We start from the raw sequence: 17,664 nt of genomic DNA, 5'->3' as shown, positions 1-17,664 counted from the left end.
TCAACTCGACCATGGCTCCTTGCAGCTTGAGCTGTGCTTTATGCGAGTGATTCGAGAGAAAGGCTGACAGGAAGGCCGCCAGTTTCTCGGTGGCCCATGCGCCAGAGTGAGCGGTGCAAAAGGACACTTCTGACCATGCGCGACGACGCGGGTTGGGTGATGCTGGCTGACAGCAGTGCCTGCTGTTTATAATGATACAGTATAATCTCGTTACTACGAACCTCACATTAACGAATTTTTCATATTTACGAACTTTTTCAAAATCCCCGCCAAAATATTTATATTTTCAATGTAAAAATATTTCACTACTACGAATTTCAAAATACCGAACATTTCAGAATAACGAGCATAATTTATTTGCCCACCTATTATAAATGCACCTCATTATTACGAACTTACCCCGGAGAAGTGAGCCAATTCCCCGAGAGGCACACACTAACTCTGCTAATCGCCAAGGGCAGGCATCCGATACAATCCAGTCCAATCCGAAGCTGCCTCGCAACCGGAACTTGGCTCGTCTCTCCTCCTCCGTTTTATTTTTTCTCCCACGGTGTGCATGTGACTACCTCCGCGCTTTTCTTTTTTTGTGTGCGGCCGCCGTGAACGCGAGGCCTAGTCGTTTCTCGCCGCTGCGTGTTGACTGTGCTGACGATGAACTCTGCGGGCGCCAGCGTCAAGATGAAGCGACGGCAGTTCACGCTTAAGGAAACACATCGTTTCAGAAGCGCCTAGTGCAGCGCTGTTAAACCTTCGGCTCGGACTCCCGACAGCCATAAATGTCCGCCAGGCTGCCGAAATGGTAACTGGGGTGTGGTGGAACGTAAAGGCCTCGACCATCAACAACTGCTGGAGGAAAGCTGGCCTTGTGAAATCGCCGCTTCACACAGAAGACTGTGATGACGCTGATAGCACGGATGACGACAGCGCAAAAGAGATGCGGACTGAAGTCACTGCGAAACTCTCTGTAGACTCTTCTGTAACTTTTGCCGACTACGCCGAGTCGGAAAATGCTGACTGTAGAAGACATTGTGAGCAGCATTCGCGAGTATGAAGAGCGCGGCGAAGAAAATGAACTGGACGACGATGCCGACTCGCCGCCTGCAAACCAAGCGGACGAACCTGTGTCTAGTGCGGAGGTTCTTGCATCCATAGGCAAACTTCGCACATTCATCGGACGTTGTAGCGATGTGCCTGATTCTGTGCACCAAAAAGTTGACGACGTTGAAGAGTTCGTCCTGGGGCGCCTGTGTCGCACCTGCCAGAATCACGGATTTCTTCAAATAAACGAGTGCTGAACCTCTCGTTTGCGTTCCTGTTTGAAAATTACATAGCTTGTCGTGTGCCCTTCCTGAAGGTACAGTATGTTCATTGTCCAGTAATACTACTACCTTTTTTGCGAGTCTTTCATTATTACGATATTTCAAAATAACGAACGATTATTCGCGACCCCGCGAAGTTCGTTGTATCGAGATTTCACTGTAATACCAGTTGACGCTATCTAAAATACACGAAACCCTCAGAGGACGCCACGGTGGACTCTGAGCAGACACGCCCGTGGATTGGAAAAGCAGCATCGTGGTTAAATTATGCAGCCATTTTTACCACTGTGGCTCTAAGAAATAGAAAATTTAGTAATATCCCATGAATTGATTGACTTATCTCAAAAACCATTTCCATATTTGGACTCTGCTAAATAAACTGGATAGGTGAGAGCAGTTTCATCAAGATTCAACCAAAACCAAGAAAATTAATGGAGTCTTTGGAAAAGGGCCTGCGCTGAAGCAAAAAGTCAGCACAAAAATGTGTACATCTAAAAACAGGCGGCAGGCATGAAAAAAGGGCCACCTGGGGGAATAAGTCAGATTACATGCCTGGGGCTCTCGTTAGCCATTTCCGAGTGCAAATGTGCTAATACTGTTCACTTCCTGACATGACATTTAGTTTTCTCAAAATGAGAATTTCGGACTCCAGTAAAGTTTGTGAATACAGCATCTTATTATCTATTAAAGATAGAGCAGCAATTTTTTTTTTTTTCAACATGACGTCAAATACGTGGAGCACACACTGCTGCAAATAGATTTCTTAATTTCTGCATTGAAATTTTCTAGAATGGCACTTTGTATTACCACTGTGTTCCCATGTTCTGACCACTGAAATTCAATAAACAATAAAATACAAAATACCGCATTTACACAATTGTAAGTCAATCCCTTTTTTTTTTTAAATTTGAGGAACCGAAAATAGGCGGGGCGGGAGGGGGGGGGGCCTTAAAACTGAAACCAAAGCATGGCACTATAAATAAACTCAAGACAAATGAGACGTCAGGGATACTACAGCATGGTTGCAGTTTTTTGTTTGCTCTACGGCTCTACCATGTAGCATTCAGCTATTCTGCCTGCCTATTCAAAATTACTCGTTTTTTATTTTTTTGCTTTCAACAGCGCACTTGGCGCTCAAGGGAGTGTCTATAGCTGATGGAAGGGTCGCTGTTCCAATCTTGGCAGCACCGCACAGCTACTTGTAACAGCAGCGCTTCCAGGGAGTGTCAGCAGCTGGTGCAAGAGCCGGCGCTGCTCACATATAGTTTCTCTTTGGCTCTGACTGTTGGCCACGTTTTGCCAGTTTTTTAATGCAGTGCTTCGGCAGTTGTAATTTGTGCTCCAGCATGCAAGCGTCCGGTGCTCGTTCACGGCTACATTCAAGATGACTGTCGGTCTTTACATCGAAGAAGCAAACAACTGCATGCCGGGCTGCAAGTTCGTAGATACAGGCAAGTGTGGCGGCTGCAGGGAGGCAAAATTTTCAGCTGTTCCACACGATGCCGTGGTGGGGTAGTTTGCGAAGTGCGGGATTTTGCGGGACGACGTCGTGCTATGGTTGTATTGCGAATTGGGGGAGTCACTGGACGACGACATTAGAATCATGTTCTCTGGGATCGCAGCACCAATCAGGATGGCAGCGCTGATGAGGATCATGGAGCAAGTGTGGACGAGTAGTACAGTGACTAATACATTTTCTTTCGGAAAATGCCCACGGAACGCCCTTTTATTATTTTTTTTCCTAACATATGATACGAGGGGGTTGACTTACAATTGTGTAAATACAATAATGATCCAATCAAAAGCACTAGCAACATCATGCTCCTTATTCTTTCTAGTATTTAGCAATACATTAATAATAAGTTTTTGTTAAATGCTTTGCCTTAACAAAAACCTTAAGAACTAACTGGACACCACGAAAAACAGTATTTTGAGACTGTACAAAAAACAGCATCAGCATGACACGTTTTGTTAATTTAAGTTGGAAAGTAAGGATAATAATTTTAAGACCAGTGTCTCCCCTTAATAGACATTGAGGATAAATTGATGTTGCCCTGCACTGAGCAGATTGCCGCATCATAATGACAAAGAGGCTACTTTAACTGAAAACGGAGCTTATAACTGCTTGAGAAGACCAGAACAATATTTTACACGTAAACTGCGATAGCATCAAGATAGTTCTTTGTGCGCAAATACCCGAAACTAGGCTAACCACCAATCATTTCCAAATGGTGACCACAGTCCTTTTCACTATCATTACGAGCCTCTTTAGTGTGGCCAGAAAATAAATAAATAAATAATGCTCCATTTTTTTTTACTGCATTTTTCTGGTCGTTAACAAACTGCATTCAACTGAGGTGCAACTGCATTGCCAAGTTAACAGACTTCATTCACCAGGTGCAATAAAAATCCGAGAGAATGACTGTGTTCAATAACACCGCTTACACCGTCAAGACAGACAATCATGTATAAATGACCAAAGGCTATTTACCTTGATGCCTGTTGGTGGCGATGACGCAGCCGAGACAGGCGGTGTGATGCCAGGAGTGGCGGGTGACGCTGCTGGGGGACCCTGTGGCGCTGCTGGCTGAGCGGGCCCCACGGGACCTCCCCCAGCTGTCAGGGTCGTCGACAGGGATCCCGGCATGCTCACGTTCACCTGCTCATTAGCCTGCACTTCAATCCGGTAGCCCGGCGGCAGGAAGGTGTTGAACCCCACAATGAGTTCGGGATGGCCCTTGAACAGGTTGGAAACCCGCTGGATCACACCAGGAGTGTCGATGCTGCACGGGTAGAGAGCAAGCACACAAGCATGCGTTTTGTACCCCACTGTGTTAGGCTGCAGCTCCCAGTAAGCTCAATTACCGAAACCAAGCTTGCTTTAGCAACCTGGAATGCTGTCAACATATAATGTCTGGTTTGGTTTATTGGGGTTTAACGTCCCAAAGCGACTGAGGCTATGAGAGATGCTGTAGTGAAGGGCTCCGGAAATTTCGACCACCTGGGCTTCTTTAACGTGCACTGACATCGCACAGCACACGGGCCTCTAGAATTTCGCCTTCAAGAAATTCAGCCACTGCGGCCGGGATCGAACCCGCGTCTTTCGGGTCAGCAGCCGAGCGCCGCAACCACTGAGCCACCGCGGCGGGTATATAATGTCTATCTGATGCCCATGCTATCTGCAGATGCACTACTTTAGCCATCTTGAAGGGTACAAAGTGAAGGCCACATGAAACTTAAGTGGTGGACACTTAGATTTTCACTACATCTCAGTTTTCACATCTGCACAGTCACCTCTAAAGGCTGCAAATGGGACTCCTAATACAATGAACCTCGAACTAATAGATGCTAAGAAGAAACCTCAATACCCGCAGTGACTAAGGAATATACAAAAGGCCTTACGGTCACATAAAGGGCTTCCACAGTCCCAATTTCTGCCCTCTTATTATTGTCCAGGCCCTTGTGAGAAGGCTCACAAAAATTCATGCACATGGCTAATTTCAGTAAACAAGATCAATATTGAAAAAAAAAAAAAAAATATGCAGGACCTTGCTCCAGCTATCAGCCTGAAATAGCATAAAAACACGTGTAAGGGCAGCATCCGTGTACGGGCCGCACCTCGTTTTCCCGAAGGAAATACTAAAATGAAAAAAGATCCGTGTAAGGGCTGCACCTAGGCTTTCCACGACCCATGCAAGAACAGCCTTCGAAATGCAAGCGCACAAGCTTCCAGGGGTCGCCCATGGATGGCGCCCGAGGCTAAGGGTCACCATCATCGTCCTAAGCTTTTAGCTCTGCCACGAGCTCCCGCTATCCATATCAGCATCAGTATCACCAGCTACAGCTTTTTGTGGCTGTAAAAGGCACGAGAGTTGTGGCTTTTGTGTGCTGCCCCCGAGCGTTGCACTTTTAGCATAATGGACAAGCACCTTAAAAGCTACACAGCTGGGAGTTTGCTCACGGAACACAGCAAGCGTGCAGCGGGAGGGAAATTCGATGTGGACGAGAAGAGTGTCTGGTGATGGCAAAACCAAAAGGATGCATTGAGGAAGAGAAGCTGCAAAAAGCGTGCTTTCTGAGGCAAGCTGTGCAAGTTTCCCGAACTGGAAAAAAAACGATGCTCTGCTATGTGATGGAAGTGCGGAACAACAGCTACGCATTGACAATGGACATGCTGTGCGACTTCTTGTGGGATGAGCATGTACCAGACCACACACCAGCTCGGAGTCTGGAGACACCGCAAGTGACTAATGTAGAATAAATGCCGCTCACTCCTGGTTAGTGTGGTTCCAGTTTTTAAAAAATTTTTTTTTGCACATCGCATATATGGGCCACACCCCCAAAATTGGCCCCCGAATCTGAAAAAAAGAAGTGCAGCCCTTATGCGCGTCAATACAGTAATACCCTCAGGGCCTTTCACAGTAGTCAACCTTGTTGCTATGGTAATGGTGCAACCATTAATCCTTGTAATAACTTTTTTAAAAATCAATGAGAAGCAACTACCTACTACTACAAAAAGAGAGATGAGAGGGGGAAAGCAAGAGAAAGCCTGTGCACAATGCACAGCTTGGCTAGTTTTGCCCAAGCATGGAGGATTCCAGATAACAAAAGCAAACCATAGAAATCGGTAAAAATGTCATCATGAGAAAAACTGAATATTCAGCATATGGAGATGCTTGAAGTACTGTTTCTATGAAATAAACACAGCTAAGTATGAAGCAGCAAGAATAAATCGAACCACGGATACAACTTAAGTCTGCAGTGATGTTCCACCCACATTCAGCCTCCGCACATAATTCCTCCACGACGAAAACGTAGTCCGCTGCTTAAACGTTTCTTGTTACCTAAACAAGAAGTATGACACAAGAAAAAAATGATGAACTCTAGAATTTTGATACGTGGATTGTTCGATATAGTCAAACATTAAAAACCTGACTTCGTTTAACCTGTTGCGATTAGCCAGCGGAGTAATACAGGACACCGGGGACCGCGGCCTAGTGTTAGTAACTGCTGTTTTTTTAAGTTATACTGTATAAACGCGTGTAAGGGCCGCACTTTATTTCCAGATCCGAGGGCCAATTTTCGGGGTGCGGCCCATACACGCGATGTGCGAAAAAAACAATTTTTTCTCAAGTAAAAACACACCAATCAGGGAATGAGCGGCATTTATTCTGCACATTCAATCATCACTCCTGGAGTATTTCGGTTCTGAGCTGGTGCTGTGCTCTGGCGCACGCTCATCTCAAAAGAAGCCGCACAGCATGTCCACTGTCAACACGTAGCCGTTGTTCCGCACTTCCATCACATAGAGGAGCAGCTCTTCTTCCAGTGCGGGAAACTTGCACAGCTTGCCTCGGAAAGCGCCCTTTTAGCAGCTTGCGTTGCTCTTTTGGTTGCACCATCATCGGACGCACACCTCGGCCAGGTCGAGTTTCCTGCCCGCCGCACGCTTGCCATGTTCGAGAGCTAACTCCCAGCCGTGTAGCTATTAAGGTGCTTTCCCATCGTGCTAAAACTACAACGCTCGGCGAGAGCACGCGAAAGCCACAACCACCACGACTACGGCGACCACGCTAACACGCCACAAAAACAACAAAAGGCTGGAGCTGGCGATATTGATGCTGATGTGGACGGCAGGAGATCGCGGCGGAGAAAAGTTGATGATGATAATGATCATGTGTGTGACCTCGGGCGCCATCCATGGACGGCTTTTCGAAGCTCCTGTGCACGTGCGTGGCCTCCGCTCTGCGACCAAGTGCACTGTTGCTCGCAGCCGGAGCTGATCGCGGAGGCCACGGCGCGTGCATTTAGAAGGCTATTCCTACCTGGGTCATGGAAAGTTCGGGTGCAGCCCTTACACGGATTTATTATTTTTTTTAAAACATTTTCTTCGGGAAAACGGGATGCGGCCCATACACGAGTGCAGCCCTTACACACGTTTATACGATATCCTACTATACACTGCTGAAAAACTTCCCCATCCTTTATAAAAATTTAAAAATGTCCTCCATTTAAATGCGTATGGGGTTTACAATGAGCTTTTTCAGTTTAGAGGAACAAAATGCCCAGTACGGAGTCAGCAGTTACTAGAATTGTTCAAAATGTCAAATCTTTCATGCACTTTTAATTTAATTTAATGCAGAATAATTTAGGAACTAATGCATTTGCCATGCTTCCCTGCTGTGGTTACGGGTGAAAGGATTCGCACCACGAAACTGCATGCTGCTGGCACTAGAACACGCTCCCAATTCTCGCCAGTCAAGGGGGAAAAAAATCAACAATTTGTAGGTTTAGTCCTAAACCAACTCTATGCATATGCTACCTTGAGCTTTCCCTGAGCAAGGCTACTTAGCCGAGCTGGTTTTCCGCACAGCTGGTTGAGCAATAGACTGTTCACTGTCTCCACCTCACAAAATTACCACGAAATGCTACCTTCAATTTAAAATTGTCCACGATTGATTGCCTCAAACAGCAAAAAGAAAGGGAAAAAAATCTGCACAAGACTTTCTTGCTGTTGCTGGCAAGCATAGATGTGCAAGATGTGAAGGCACAAAGAAATGCAAGAACTGGGCTCACCTCTGAGACTTGAACTCTTTCATGATGTCCAGGAAATCATTGTACACCTGAGGCTGGTTGCCAAACCTCAACTTGACTTGGTCGAGATAAGACAGAGCATCCTCCACTTTCAACCTCTGAAACTGCTGCTGCCCATGCAGCTGAGGGGTGTGTGCCTGCGCAGGATTGGAGACAAGTCAGCAAAACCACCAAACCCCAACTTACTTACAGCCATCCTCCATATTGCACAGATGTGAAGCGAGCACAGCATGCACTGGCCTCCCCTTTCAGGGAACGGAAAGACCTCGACAGCATATGTCAGCCCAACGATGTGCCTCGGTGGCCTAGATATACTAGAACTGATAAAAAATCCCTTTGCCTGATTAGAGCCATCCAGGGCCATGGCTGTTTCACTTGAAGAAGGCATGGGTGGGAGCTGCCTTGACTTGCACTCGGAACACAAGGCCTAGCTTAACGAGCCAACCAATCAACAGCTGCCAACATGGCAGCTGCCACTTCATCTTCCTTCACTTCACATGCACTGACCTTACTGAAACCTTCTTTTTCTTTAGGACAAATCAAAATTTCTTCTCCAAATAAAAGACTTACACATGCACATCTATTAATCCACAGTGAAAGAGAAAGCTTCAATTAAATACAAATACTGTTTAGTACTACCACCTGTGCAATCACCACCTTAGCAGTTTGCAATGGTAGTGACATTCGTAAAAGACGAAAAGCAATAAAAATGTAGCACTGCTTATGCTAAGCACTCAACTTCCGAGAGCAAAAGCAAGGTGAGACAAAGACAGCGTGGGATTCTAAAGAAGCCACGATTTCATCAGCTAAATTCAAATCAGCTAACACAATATCACAATATCAGCTAACACAGGCCAACACTACCAGTCTCAAGTAGGCACAAAGCATAAAGTTCAAAACAATCCATCTCAGCACAAATACATCAAAGTAATTGACCAACTTCCTTGATATTATTTAACCCTATAAAAGAAAGAAGAAAAAGCAGAGAAAATACAGGCTGCGTCTTGGCCACTTCCCCGTAGCGGGTATGTGCCATTTTATTTGAGGCTAACCAACCAAAACAGGCGGTTTCTAAACATGCAATGTCATCGGGTGAAAATTCGCACCTGGCCAAGGTTAAGTGCAGTCTACTAAAAGTTTGCACGATTAAGAAGAAAAAGCAGAGAAAATGCATTTAAAACAGGCTGCGTCTTGGCCACTCCCCCGTAGCGGGTATGTGCCATTTTATTTGAGGCCAGCCAACCAAAACAGGCGGTTTCTAAACATGCAATGTCATCGGGTGAAAATTCGCACCTGGCCAAGGTTAAGTGCAGTCTACTAAAAGTTTGCACGATTAAGGACATAGAATTTATAGCATCTGATTTAACACTCGGGCCAAAGAACACGGAGTCAAAGCCCTGGCTCCAGCCTTCACCTGAGCTGCATGAGGCTGTCCGCCCAAGGGGTGATGCACCGACGATGGGCTGTGGTTGTGACCCAGTTGCGAGAGGTTGCTGGCTCCCAAGCGTGGCCTGTGAACATGGCAAAAAAATAAAAGCTCAAGGCAAGGTGCGCCAACCCATGCTAGGCAAAAGGAACATCACATCCCAGAGCAGACACATAACTACCTTACTGAAGCTACTGAAGGAGACTGAGGCTGCCCAAACCATAAGCAGTTTTCTTAACCTCGTGAACAGATGCAGAAATTGTTAGCAAAATAAATGTGTACATGTAAAGTAGCTGCTTGTAAAGGGGTAAAAGCAACAAAACTAGAAACACAAAAGTAAGCAGCTTTGGCTACCACTCCAGTAACAGTTAAGTACAAGTGTAGATGCACCCAAGAGCTTTTTGAAAGGTAAGCTAAAATGAAAATTATGGGATTTAACGTCCTGAACCAACACATGGGCTGTAAGGAACACTGTAGTTTAGGGGCTCCGGATTAATTTAGACCACTCAGAGTTGTTGAACATGCATTGACATGTCACAGCATTTGGGTGTCTTTCATATTTGGAACGGGGCCCCCGCGACTGGGAATGAATCCGGGTCCTCTAGTTTAGCAGCCGAGCACCCTAAACCCCTAAACCCAGACCCACAGCAGTGGGTTGGGAGATGAGCAGTAAAACAGACTGCCATAAAAAGGTTTCAAAGTACTGTGCAGTGGTGAAACATTAGCCTGCTTTTTGACCACAGCAATGTCACCATAAGACAAGCTGACCACAGAGAACAACCACCAATGACCAAGTGTTGCTTTGCAAGCATAAGATGTTGTAAAATTAGTAACCTCTTATGTGCAGCACATCAAAAAGGAGGCTTTGTAGGTGTTTGCATCAGACGCAAAAGTGAAATGGAAAGAAAATATGAAAACAAATTATGGTAATGCATCTATTTTTGGCTGAACATTGGCCTCAATTTCTCCAGCAAGTTAAAAAAATTGGCCTTTTACAACTACCAATAAATAGCACTTGCAAAGCACAGACTACGGCACAGACTGTGGCATAGACAGTGGAAAGTGTCAGTACTGAAAATTTGGTACACAGCAGCTTCAACGCAGCATCACTAATGAATATTTTGTTCTCCACAGAACACAAGAACACTTTCTGTAAACTGACCTATGCAGATCAGAAACTGCTTCAGCTTTCTTTCCTCATGCGCAAGAGACTCATAAAACAAATTATGCAATGCTAAACAACAGGAAAAAAAAAAACTGGTTGCAAAAGCTCAGTTTTCTATCAGTTATATGTGGTACAGCAATTAGTAAGGTACAGTCTACAAGTCTGCATAAAGGCCTGACAAGCACTCATAAGGCGTTATTAATAGCTCTGAAACATACACAAAATTTAACAACAGAAAAAAAAAACGGTTTTGGTTTATTACACCCAGCGCCCCCAACACCAGCGGCAGAAGCCACAAGATGGTTCGTTTTGGAACTAGCTTGCTTTTTCGCAGGCTCGTGCGTCGTCACCACATGGCGCCATGACGACGCATGACAAATCGCGCACGGCAGGGTACGTGGCAAAGCGAGCCGGTTCCACAATGAACCGCCTCATAGATTACGCCCCAGTTTCAGCTCGGCATGGCTCGCTTCACTCTGTAGTCTCATCTACTCTATTTACATCTGCAGTGGGCACTGCTTGCCCATTTATCCCTAGCTGAAGCTTGGCTACTAATTACAGGAAGCAACTAGGTTAACCAATGAAGACAAGCAAACAAAATTTAGAACCAAAAGGAATGGCAAACAGAAAATAACAAACAAATGCCCACCCAAAACGGGAAGCAGTGCCAACTGCCATTACTCAAGGAATAAAAGCAGTAAACTGCCCCAACATATTTCGATGACACAGACCTGGACATCTCATTCTATCACTTTCCCCACTGCCAAGCTCACTATAACGCATTTTTTGAACCACCCAATAATGACAAACACAATCGTACAATAGATTTCACACTGCTCTCTATATGACTTACAAGGAAGTCTGCGTGTAAACCTGTGTACCAATTTTCCCTTGATGCAAAAGATGGCAGATGGAGGTTAAACATAGCATGTTTCATTATTCTAACTGCACACACATCCCGGCAGAATCTAAGACTCACAAAGAATGCTCGCACTCTCTCCTTCCTCTGCTATGTGACGTTTGTGTACACAATAACCTTTTCCTCCAACTAGGAGGAGCACTTGCACTTTGCAGCATTTAAGCATCATGCCGGTTAAAGGTGAAGTTCCAAAATAATGGCACAAAGTGTTATGTTTGTTATGAAAGTTTAGACAAGTACCTCATGCTTCAAATATTACTCAGTTGTTTTAAGTATGAGAAAAAAAACTATTCAATGGTGTTTCAATGATACAGTCGCAGTGACTGTATACTGAACCCATGACTTGCAACCTCAATTTATTCATTTAGTACAAATTCCTAAAGTACAAGCTTGCCACTTGAGCTTTCAATGCCTCAGATAATGGATGGCAAACATACAATCATGTGCACCGGCATGAAACTGCAAGATAAATTACTGACCAGATTTCCATCACTGACACATAGCTTTGCTCTAGATGAAAGAATGGTATGTTGCTTCTACTTTTCTACTTCGTGTAGCCAAACACAAGAGCAAATTAATGACTTTTTAATCTCTAGTTACAGCATACGCAGTTCTTGTAGACACCATGGCAAGCCATACTTTTTTTGCACACCTTGAAAAGAAAATTTTCTCCAGAAGGTGAACTTTCATTCTGAAATCTATGCAAGATTTCAGCCTTTCACACGCAAGTTTTGAGAAGTCGGCATGTGCACTGGAGACCAACGACTCCACTGAGCAGTGCTTACAGAACAAAAAGAAAAAGGGGGGGGGGGGGGGGGGGGGGGGGGCAAGTTTGTGTACCAGTAAGCGCTGTTTTCTTTAATCTCTTTCATGCCAGTTATTTTGTGTAACTATATCCCACACGAAACGGCCATAAAGGCCGTTCAGCCTTTATGGCTGAACGGCCTGGCACATCAAAACAGCATCAATGAAAGACAACCTGCCAGTAACAAGTCTTCAAAGGCCAAAAGCCAGTAATACTGTCATGCTTTTTCTTGCTTCTTCCAACACACATATTAAACATCACTGCCCATTTATTTTCATTAATTCATGGACTCAAGGAAGCACTGAGGACATATTGATTTTCTATCGTTAGTAAAATTGACTGTATAGCTTTTTTCGCTCAAGTGACGTTTGTTTAGTACCAAAAGGTGCATCTGTTGCCTGTCAGAGATAATTGTTGTAAAACATAAACAACTGCTTTTTTCGCACCACTAGATTCAAGAGCGTGAGATAAAATGGTGGTGTGGCCTGAACTTGCCGGAGTCCAGAGACCAAAAGAAAATCACTGATGACACCACAGTTTATAAAAATGGCACGTAGTGATGATTTAATTTTTTGGTGTGTCCTAAAATATAAAGGCCAGTTTTCAGTGAAAGTATGGTCTCTGTCATTAGAACACAGTAACCAGTCAATGCAGGCAAACTTCAATTTGTCTTCAGTGCTGCTCTAAGTCAGTATTAACGACCTCCTGACGGCCAGGGACTCACTGGAAGCCTGACGACTGCACGGTGAACTGGACGTTGGGGCCCTGCATGTTCTCACGGTTGTCGGCGACAGTGGGGCCCCCACCACTGTGAGAAGAGTCCTGCAGTAGGGCCAGGGGCTGCCGCTGCGAGGGGGGCTTGGCACGCGACCCCACTGCACCGCCCACTATGCCACCCCCACCAGGGGCCACCCCGAGCGAAGGCCTGTGGAAGCCGCCTGACGCATGATTGCGGCCCGCAAACACAGCACTGGTCGACGAGTTCAGTCCAGGGTGGTGCTCGTCCAGACGGCGACTCATCGTCTCATCCTCTCCAGAGTGCACAGCTGTGCCACCAAGAAAGACAACACACAATGTGTTAAAAGCGGGAAAAGAAAAATGGCAAACCATATCGAACCATACAGCACAAGAACAATGCACGAGATGAAAGCTGAGCGACAGTAGTATGTTCTTGAACTCCATGCAATATGTCCTTGTCTAGAGACCAGTAATGTTATGTCATGCTTTTTCTGGCTTCCTGCAAAATCCCAACACTGCAAGCACATGGCCTTCATTAAATTCGATGTTGCAGAAAAGAGTGCAAGTTTCGGAAGAAGCCGGAACAAGCAAGCGGAACAAGCACTCTCATTACTTCTACTGAATGATTTCTTTAGCGAAAGTCTTCCAGCAGAAATGACGCTGTGCCAGATACACCTAAAGCTACCCACTCAAACATTGCGTTATATTCACACATTACAGATGCTTTCCACATGTGAGAGCAACACCAAGTGACTCTGCAACTTCCAGTGAACCCATTTACAAAGTCTACAATGTCCATGAAGGTGAAAATCTAATGGACTGTTGTTATATGTGTTGACAACAATGAGGGCGACACAGTCAATATCTACAGCACTGTTTTGTCATCAAAACAACCAAATGGCACACCAACACACCTCATGCTAAGAGACTAACTTGATCAATACTTTTGCTTTTTACTTTGTACTCAACTTAGAGGCACAATTAGTGCAACAATTTACATTTACCTTTTGCTGTTTACTCACTACGTTAAGTGACGCACTAAATGCACTGCCTGCAAAAGTCCTCCGTTGCCTAACTATGCACTTTCACATTACATTGTTTACAAAGCTGAATACAACGGGTCTGGGCTGACGCAAACATGGATAAACGTTCACGGCACCAGACAGTGCACATCCTCTAGTGTGTTCACAAGTTTTCAGTGTTTTATATGCAGCAGTCTTCCTTGGGAAGGTCTATAGGCAGAGGAAGAGCAGCGGAGTTAAAGCACGTGCTTTTAGACCACCATACGCTTATACAGAAATGCAAGAGCATGTGTGTTGACGGTGCTGGTTTTCCTAATAATGCGAACACAAGCAATAACACATGCATGCTAGTGAAAGCCATGGTTACAGCAATGTTTACTATCCTGCTTCAACAAAGCACAAGAAACTGAAATGCTGCATCAAGACAAAACATATTTATGACCACGAATTTATACATTAGAAAACAATGCAAGCAATCTGCCTTAAATCGCATGACAACCATGCTGAACTATGGAAAGAAATACAGCTCGGAGGAACGGTGAAAAACCAGACAACCTGCATTGAAGGGATGATAAACAGATGCGTACAACGAACGCTGCACAATGCAAGGAAATCTGCATGCAAGTTCCTGAAAGCTCTCTCTCCTCCACAAAATGCAATCACAAGCCCCCTCAAATTCCCATGCATGGATAAGGTAGAGCATGAGATGTTCCACCTTAGCAGCATGGCTCCCAAGTTAACTGAGTTGGGCTGCTTCCATGAGCTCAACACAGCTAAGATGACTTTTCTGGTAGTTTCCAGTATATGTCCAAGCCTTTCGTAGTTACTGCAAATCGCAGCGAGACTATGCTAACACAGGCACTGACTTATACAAGCCTTTGCCTGCAACCTTCACCTCAAACGTTTTGCACGTGTGGTTTTTAGAACTAAGATTGCATTTCCAAGCTCCTGATTGAAGCAAACGACTTATTAGAAAACATTTTGCCCTCTTGCCGCAACTAAAGCTAGCAAACGTGTTTTTAACCAGCACGCAGGCTTCAGACGGATCCGAGGAAATGAAGCCGCGTTTCACAGGAGAAAGGGCGACAGCATGAACCTGGATTCTACCCAAAATGCAACGACGAATGATACCGCAGTGAACGCTTTCAATCGCTATGGGCAGACTAGCATCGGCAAAGGGCCTGCCGACAAGCGGGCACGTAAGCAAGTCTTCAGACAGCCGTTCGGCGTCCAAAGCGTGTGGCTCGGCGGAAAAGTTCCGCGCACGCCGTTCCACTTTTATTCCGAACCAGACGAACTGGCCTGCTTCAGGTCCTGCGCGATCAGACGTCCTCGCCCGGGCGACTTTCTATCGCGGGACAACAAAGCGGCGTCCGAATCCGCACGCACCGAACGACTTCCTCCCGCGCCGCCGCACCCCCCCCACCTTCCCCTTCTTCCAGGACGCCAGCCGAGAGCAGGGGGTCCGTCGGCTGTCCGAGCCACGGGGGCGACGGCGAAACGCGGCCGGGGCATCATACCCCCGCCGGGCTGGAATTTCGAAGCGGACCAGCGGCGACCGCGACGGAGCCTCCAAGAAGAAGGGGAAGAAGCTGGCGCGTCGGCGGCACATGCAGCAGCTCAGCTGGAGCCACTCAATGGCAACCGCGACGCGAAACGCAGCCAGCGGAAAGGTCATACCCGAGCCCAAGGATCGAGATCGTGTCCAGCGCAGGCTCGGTGCGAAGTAAGGCGCCTCACAAGGACTACGTTTTTTGGGATCGCATGCGGCACGGGCTGATCACACCAAGTCCGCGCCACGCCGAGTGCGAGAGAAAGAAAAAAAAAAAGCGCGGCCGTTTTCAAAGTCTCGCCCCGAAAAAGAGCTGGCCGCCCGCCCCGCGAGACGGTACCACGGAGAGCAGCGCCGTGATTCGCTAGTTTCTAATGCCCGCGCCAACAGCTGTGCTGCACTGCTTACCGTATCAAACGTATCGGCCTGCGACGACAACATGCTGCGGAATCCGTGACAGTTTACCAGCAGAGCGCCGTGCATCCTCGCGAAGCAAATATGGCCGCGCCACACGACCAACACACACAACTAACACAACGCTCTTCGGCAATACTACAACGCACGCACACACGACAGGGAAAGTCCAAAAGCGCCGCCGAGCGAGGGAGCCGCGCTCTCGCCGAAGCACGCACATCGCGGCTGCGAAGCCCGGTGAGCTCGCCGCTGTGCTGCCCGCTCGTCATGATTTTTCATCTAAAACTTTCACAGCGGCAAAAAAGCTACCCTTGGGCGTCGTCTCACTGCGGCAACGCAAAAAACGGGAGCTCTGTACAGTGGCTGCTGTCCAAAGCAGGCTGCGAGATTGGGAACGCGCTCCATGCTGCCGATCGTAGCGGCAGCTCCGCCCTCTTCCAACCTACCCTGCCCAGTAGACTCGCCCACGACGCTTGGGAGAGTCACCTGGGCCGAACGAACGTATGACAAGCGTATCGCTCCCGAGAGAACGGAACAGCGCTTTCTTGCATCGCGTCCACGCAAAATAGGTACTGCTGTTGTCGCGGCAGCCGCAAGCCTAATCGCAATCGTTTGGCATGCCTACTTCACGTAACATTAGGCGAAACTTGGAGCATTACAGAAGTGTGGAAGCGCGAATGCTAATCCGTTCAAGGCGCCTAGCTAGCGTCTGCAAGTGAACAGTGCCAACAAGACGGCGACTCAGCTGTTTTAAGCGCCTTTACGAGGCAGATCTCGCAAGTGGAACACAGGACAGTGGACAAGTAATAACGCTGCCAAGTTATCGCGGGAGCTGTATCTGCACGAAATGGAACTACGCGTTTACACAGCTACAGATGACCGACACTCCGTAGCCTGCACCGACGGCAGACACCAGCGAGTCTGGGCAGAATGCACAGCATATGAGAAAGTCCAATGCGAATTGACGAAAAACCGTCGAGATTTCAAGCAGAACGCCTAGCACAACGGCACAATTCAGCAAGAAGCGCTAGCGTCGTACAGCGAGATGTTGTACAAGCTGAGAAACCGCTGTATTAGGCAACAAGCGTTAAATCTTGTGGTCTATACACACACTAGAAACATTCCGCTGGCATTAAATACCCTATTTTTTTGTCAGCACGAAGATATCTCCAATTAACTTGGATGTTTTGAGAATTGCTGGTCCATCAAAATATGCAGCTCCAAGATGGAGAAATACAGGCCTGACAAGAAATACATGCGCGCCTGCAAAGTTGAACACTCCGTAGCATAAAAGTTAGGAACGTAAGTGTATTTACCTTTCTTTTGATAACGATGAATACGAATTTAAAAGACGCGAGAACGAACAACTGAAAACCTCCGCCATGAAATCCTTTCTTGAATAACTACGTCACTCGTGTTTGGGTTGCCTTCGGCCAATCAGCTTGGCCTAGACCGCCAAAAAAACACAGAACAAAACACGCGCACAAAAAGAAAGATTTGCGCGGGAAGCTGAAAAACTGGCTACGGATTGGCTAGCATTCCTCAAACAGTTTTGGTTTCGCTTCCGTTTATTGTTGGTGGGAGCCGTGTCGCCGGTTTTTTGAAGTTTTGCGAATGTTTTAATGAACACGAACTGTGCACACTGTTGTCATAAAACGTTCTATGTACTGAACAAAATGTTGAAAATATATCCATATACGCTTGTTGATT

At 46.4% G+C, this 17,664-nt stretch overlaps 1 protein-coding gene across 2 annotated transcripts in view; it reads right to left on the bottom strand.

Annotated features, from left to right (window-relative positions):
* Sin3A (SIN3 transcription regulator family member A) overlaps window positions 1–17,402 on the bottom strand; it is a 57,373-nt gene extending 39,971 nt beyond the window's left edge. The window contains exons 1-5 of one of the 2 annotated variants that reach the window (XM_089549357.1): window positions 17,271–17,402; window positions 12,953–13,274; window positions 9,328–9,424; window positions 7,896–8,050; window positions 3,811–4,102 (exon numbers count right to left, since the gene is read on the bottom strand). In XM_089549357.1, the coding sequence (XP_089405483.1) occupies window positions 3,811–4,102; window positions 7,896–8,050; window positions 9,328–9,424; window positions 12,953–13,248 (840 nt within the window). In that variant the 5' untranslated portion in view covers window positions 13,249–13,274; window positions 17,271–17,402. Of the gene's footprint in view, window positions 1–3,810; window positions 4,103–7,895; window positions 8,051–9,327; window positions 9,425–12,952; window positions 13,275–15,948; window positions 16,382–17,270 lie in introns of those variants that run through there. The other variant, XM_089549358.1, reaches the window with a different exon arrangement.
* Window positions 17,403–17,664: the final 262 nt, after the last annotated feature.

This window comes from Amblyomma mixtum, chromosome 6, assembly GCF_055824585.1.
Source record: "Amblyomma mixtum isolate Tamu chromosome 6, ASM5582458v1, whole genome shotgun sequence".
Classification (NCBI taxonomy): domain Eukaryota; kingdom Metazoa; phylum Arthropoda; class Arachnida; order Ixodida; family Ixodidae; genus Amblyomma; species Amblyomma mixtum.
The sequence above is the reverse complement of the archived record's forward strand: the minus strand, read 5'-3'. Positions and strand labels throughout refer to the sequence as shown.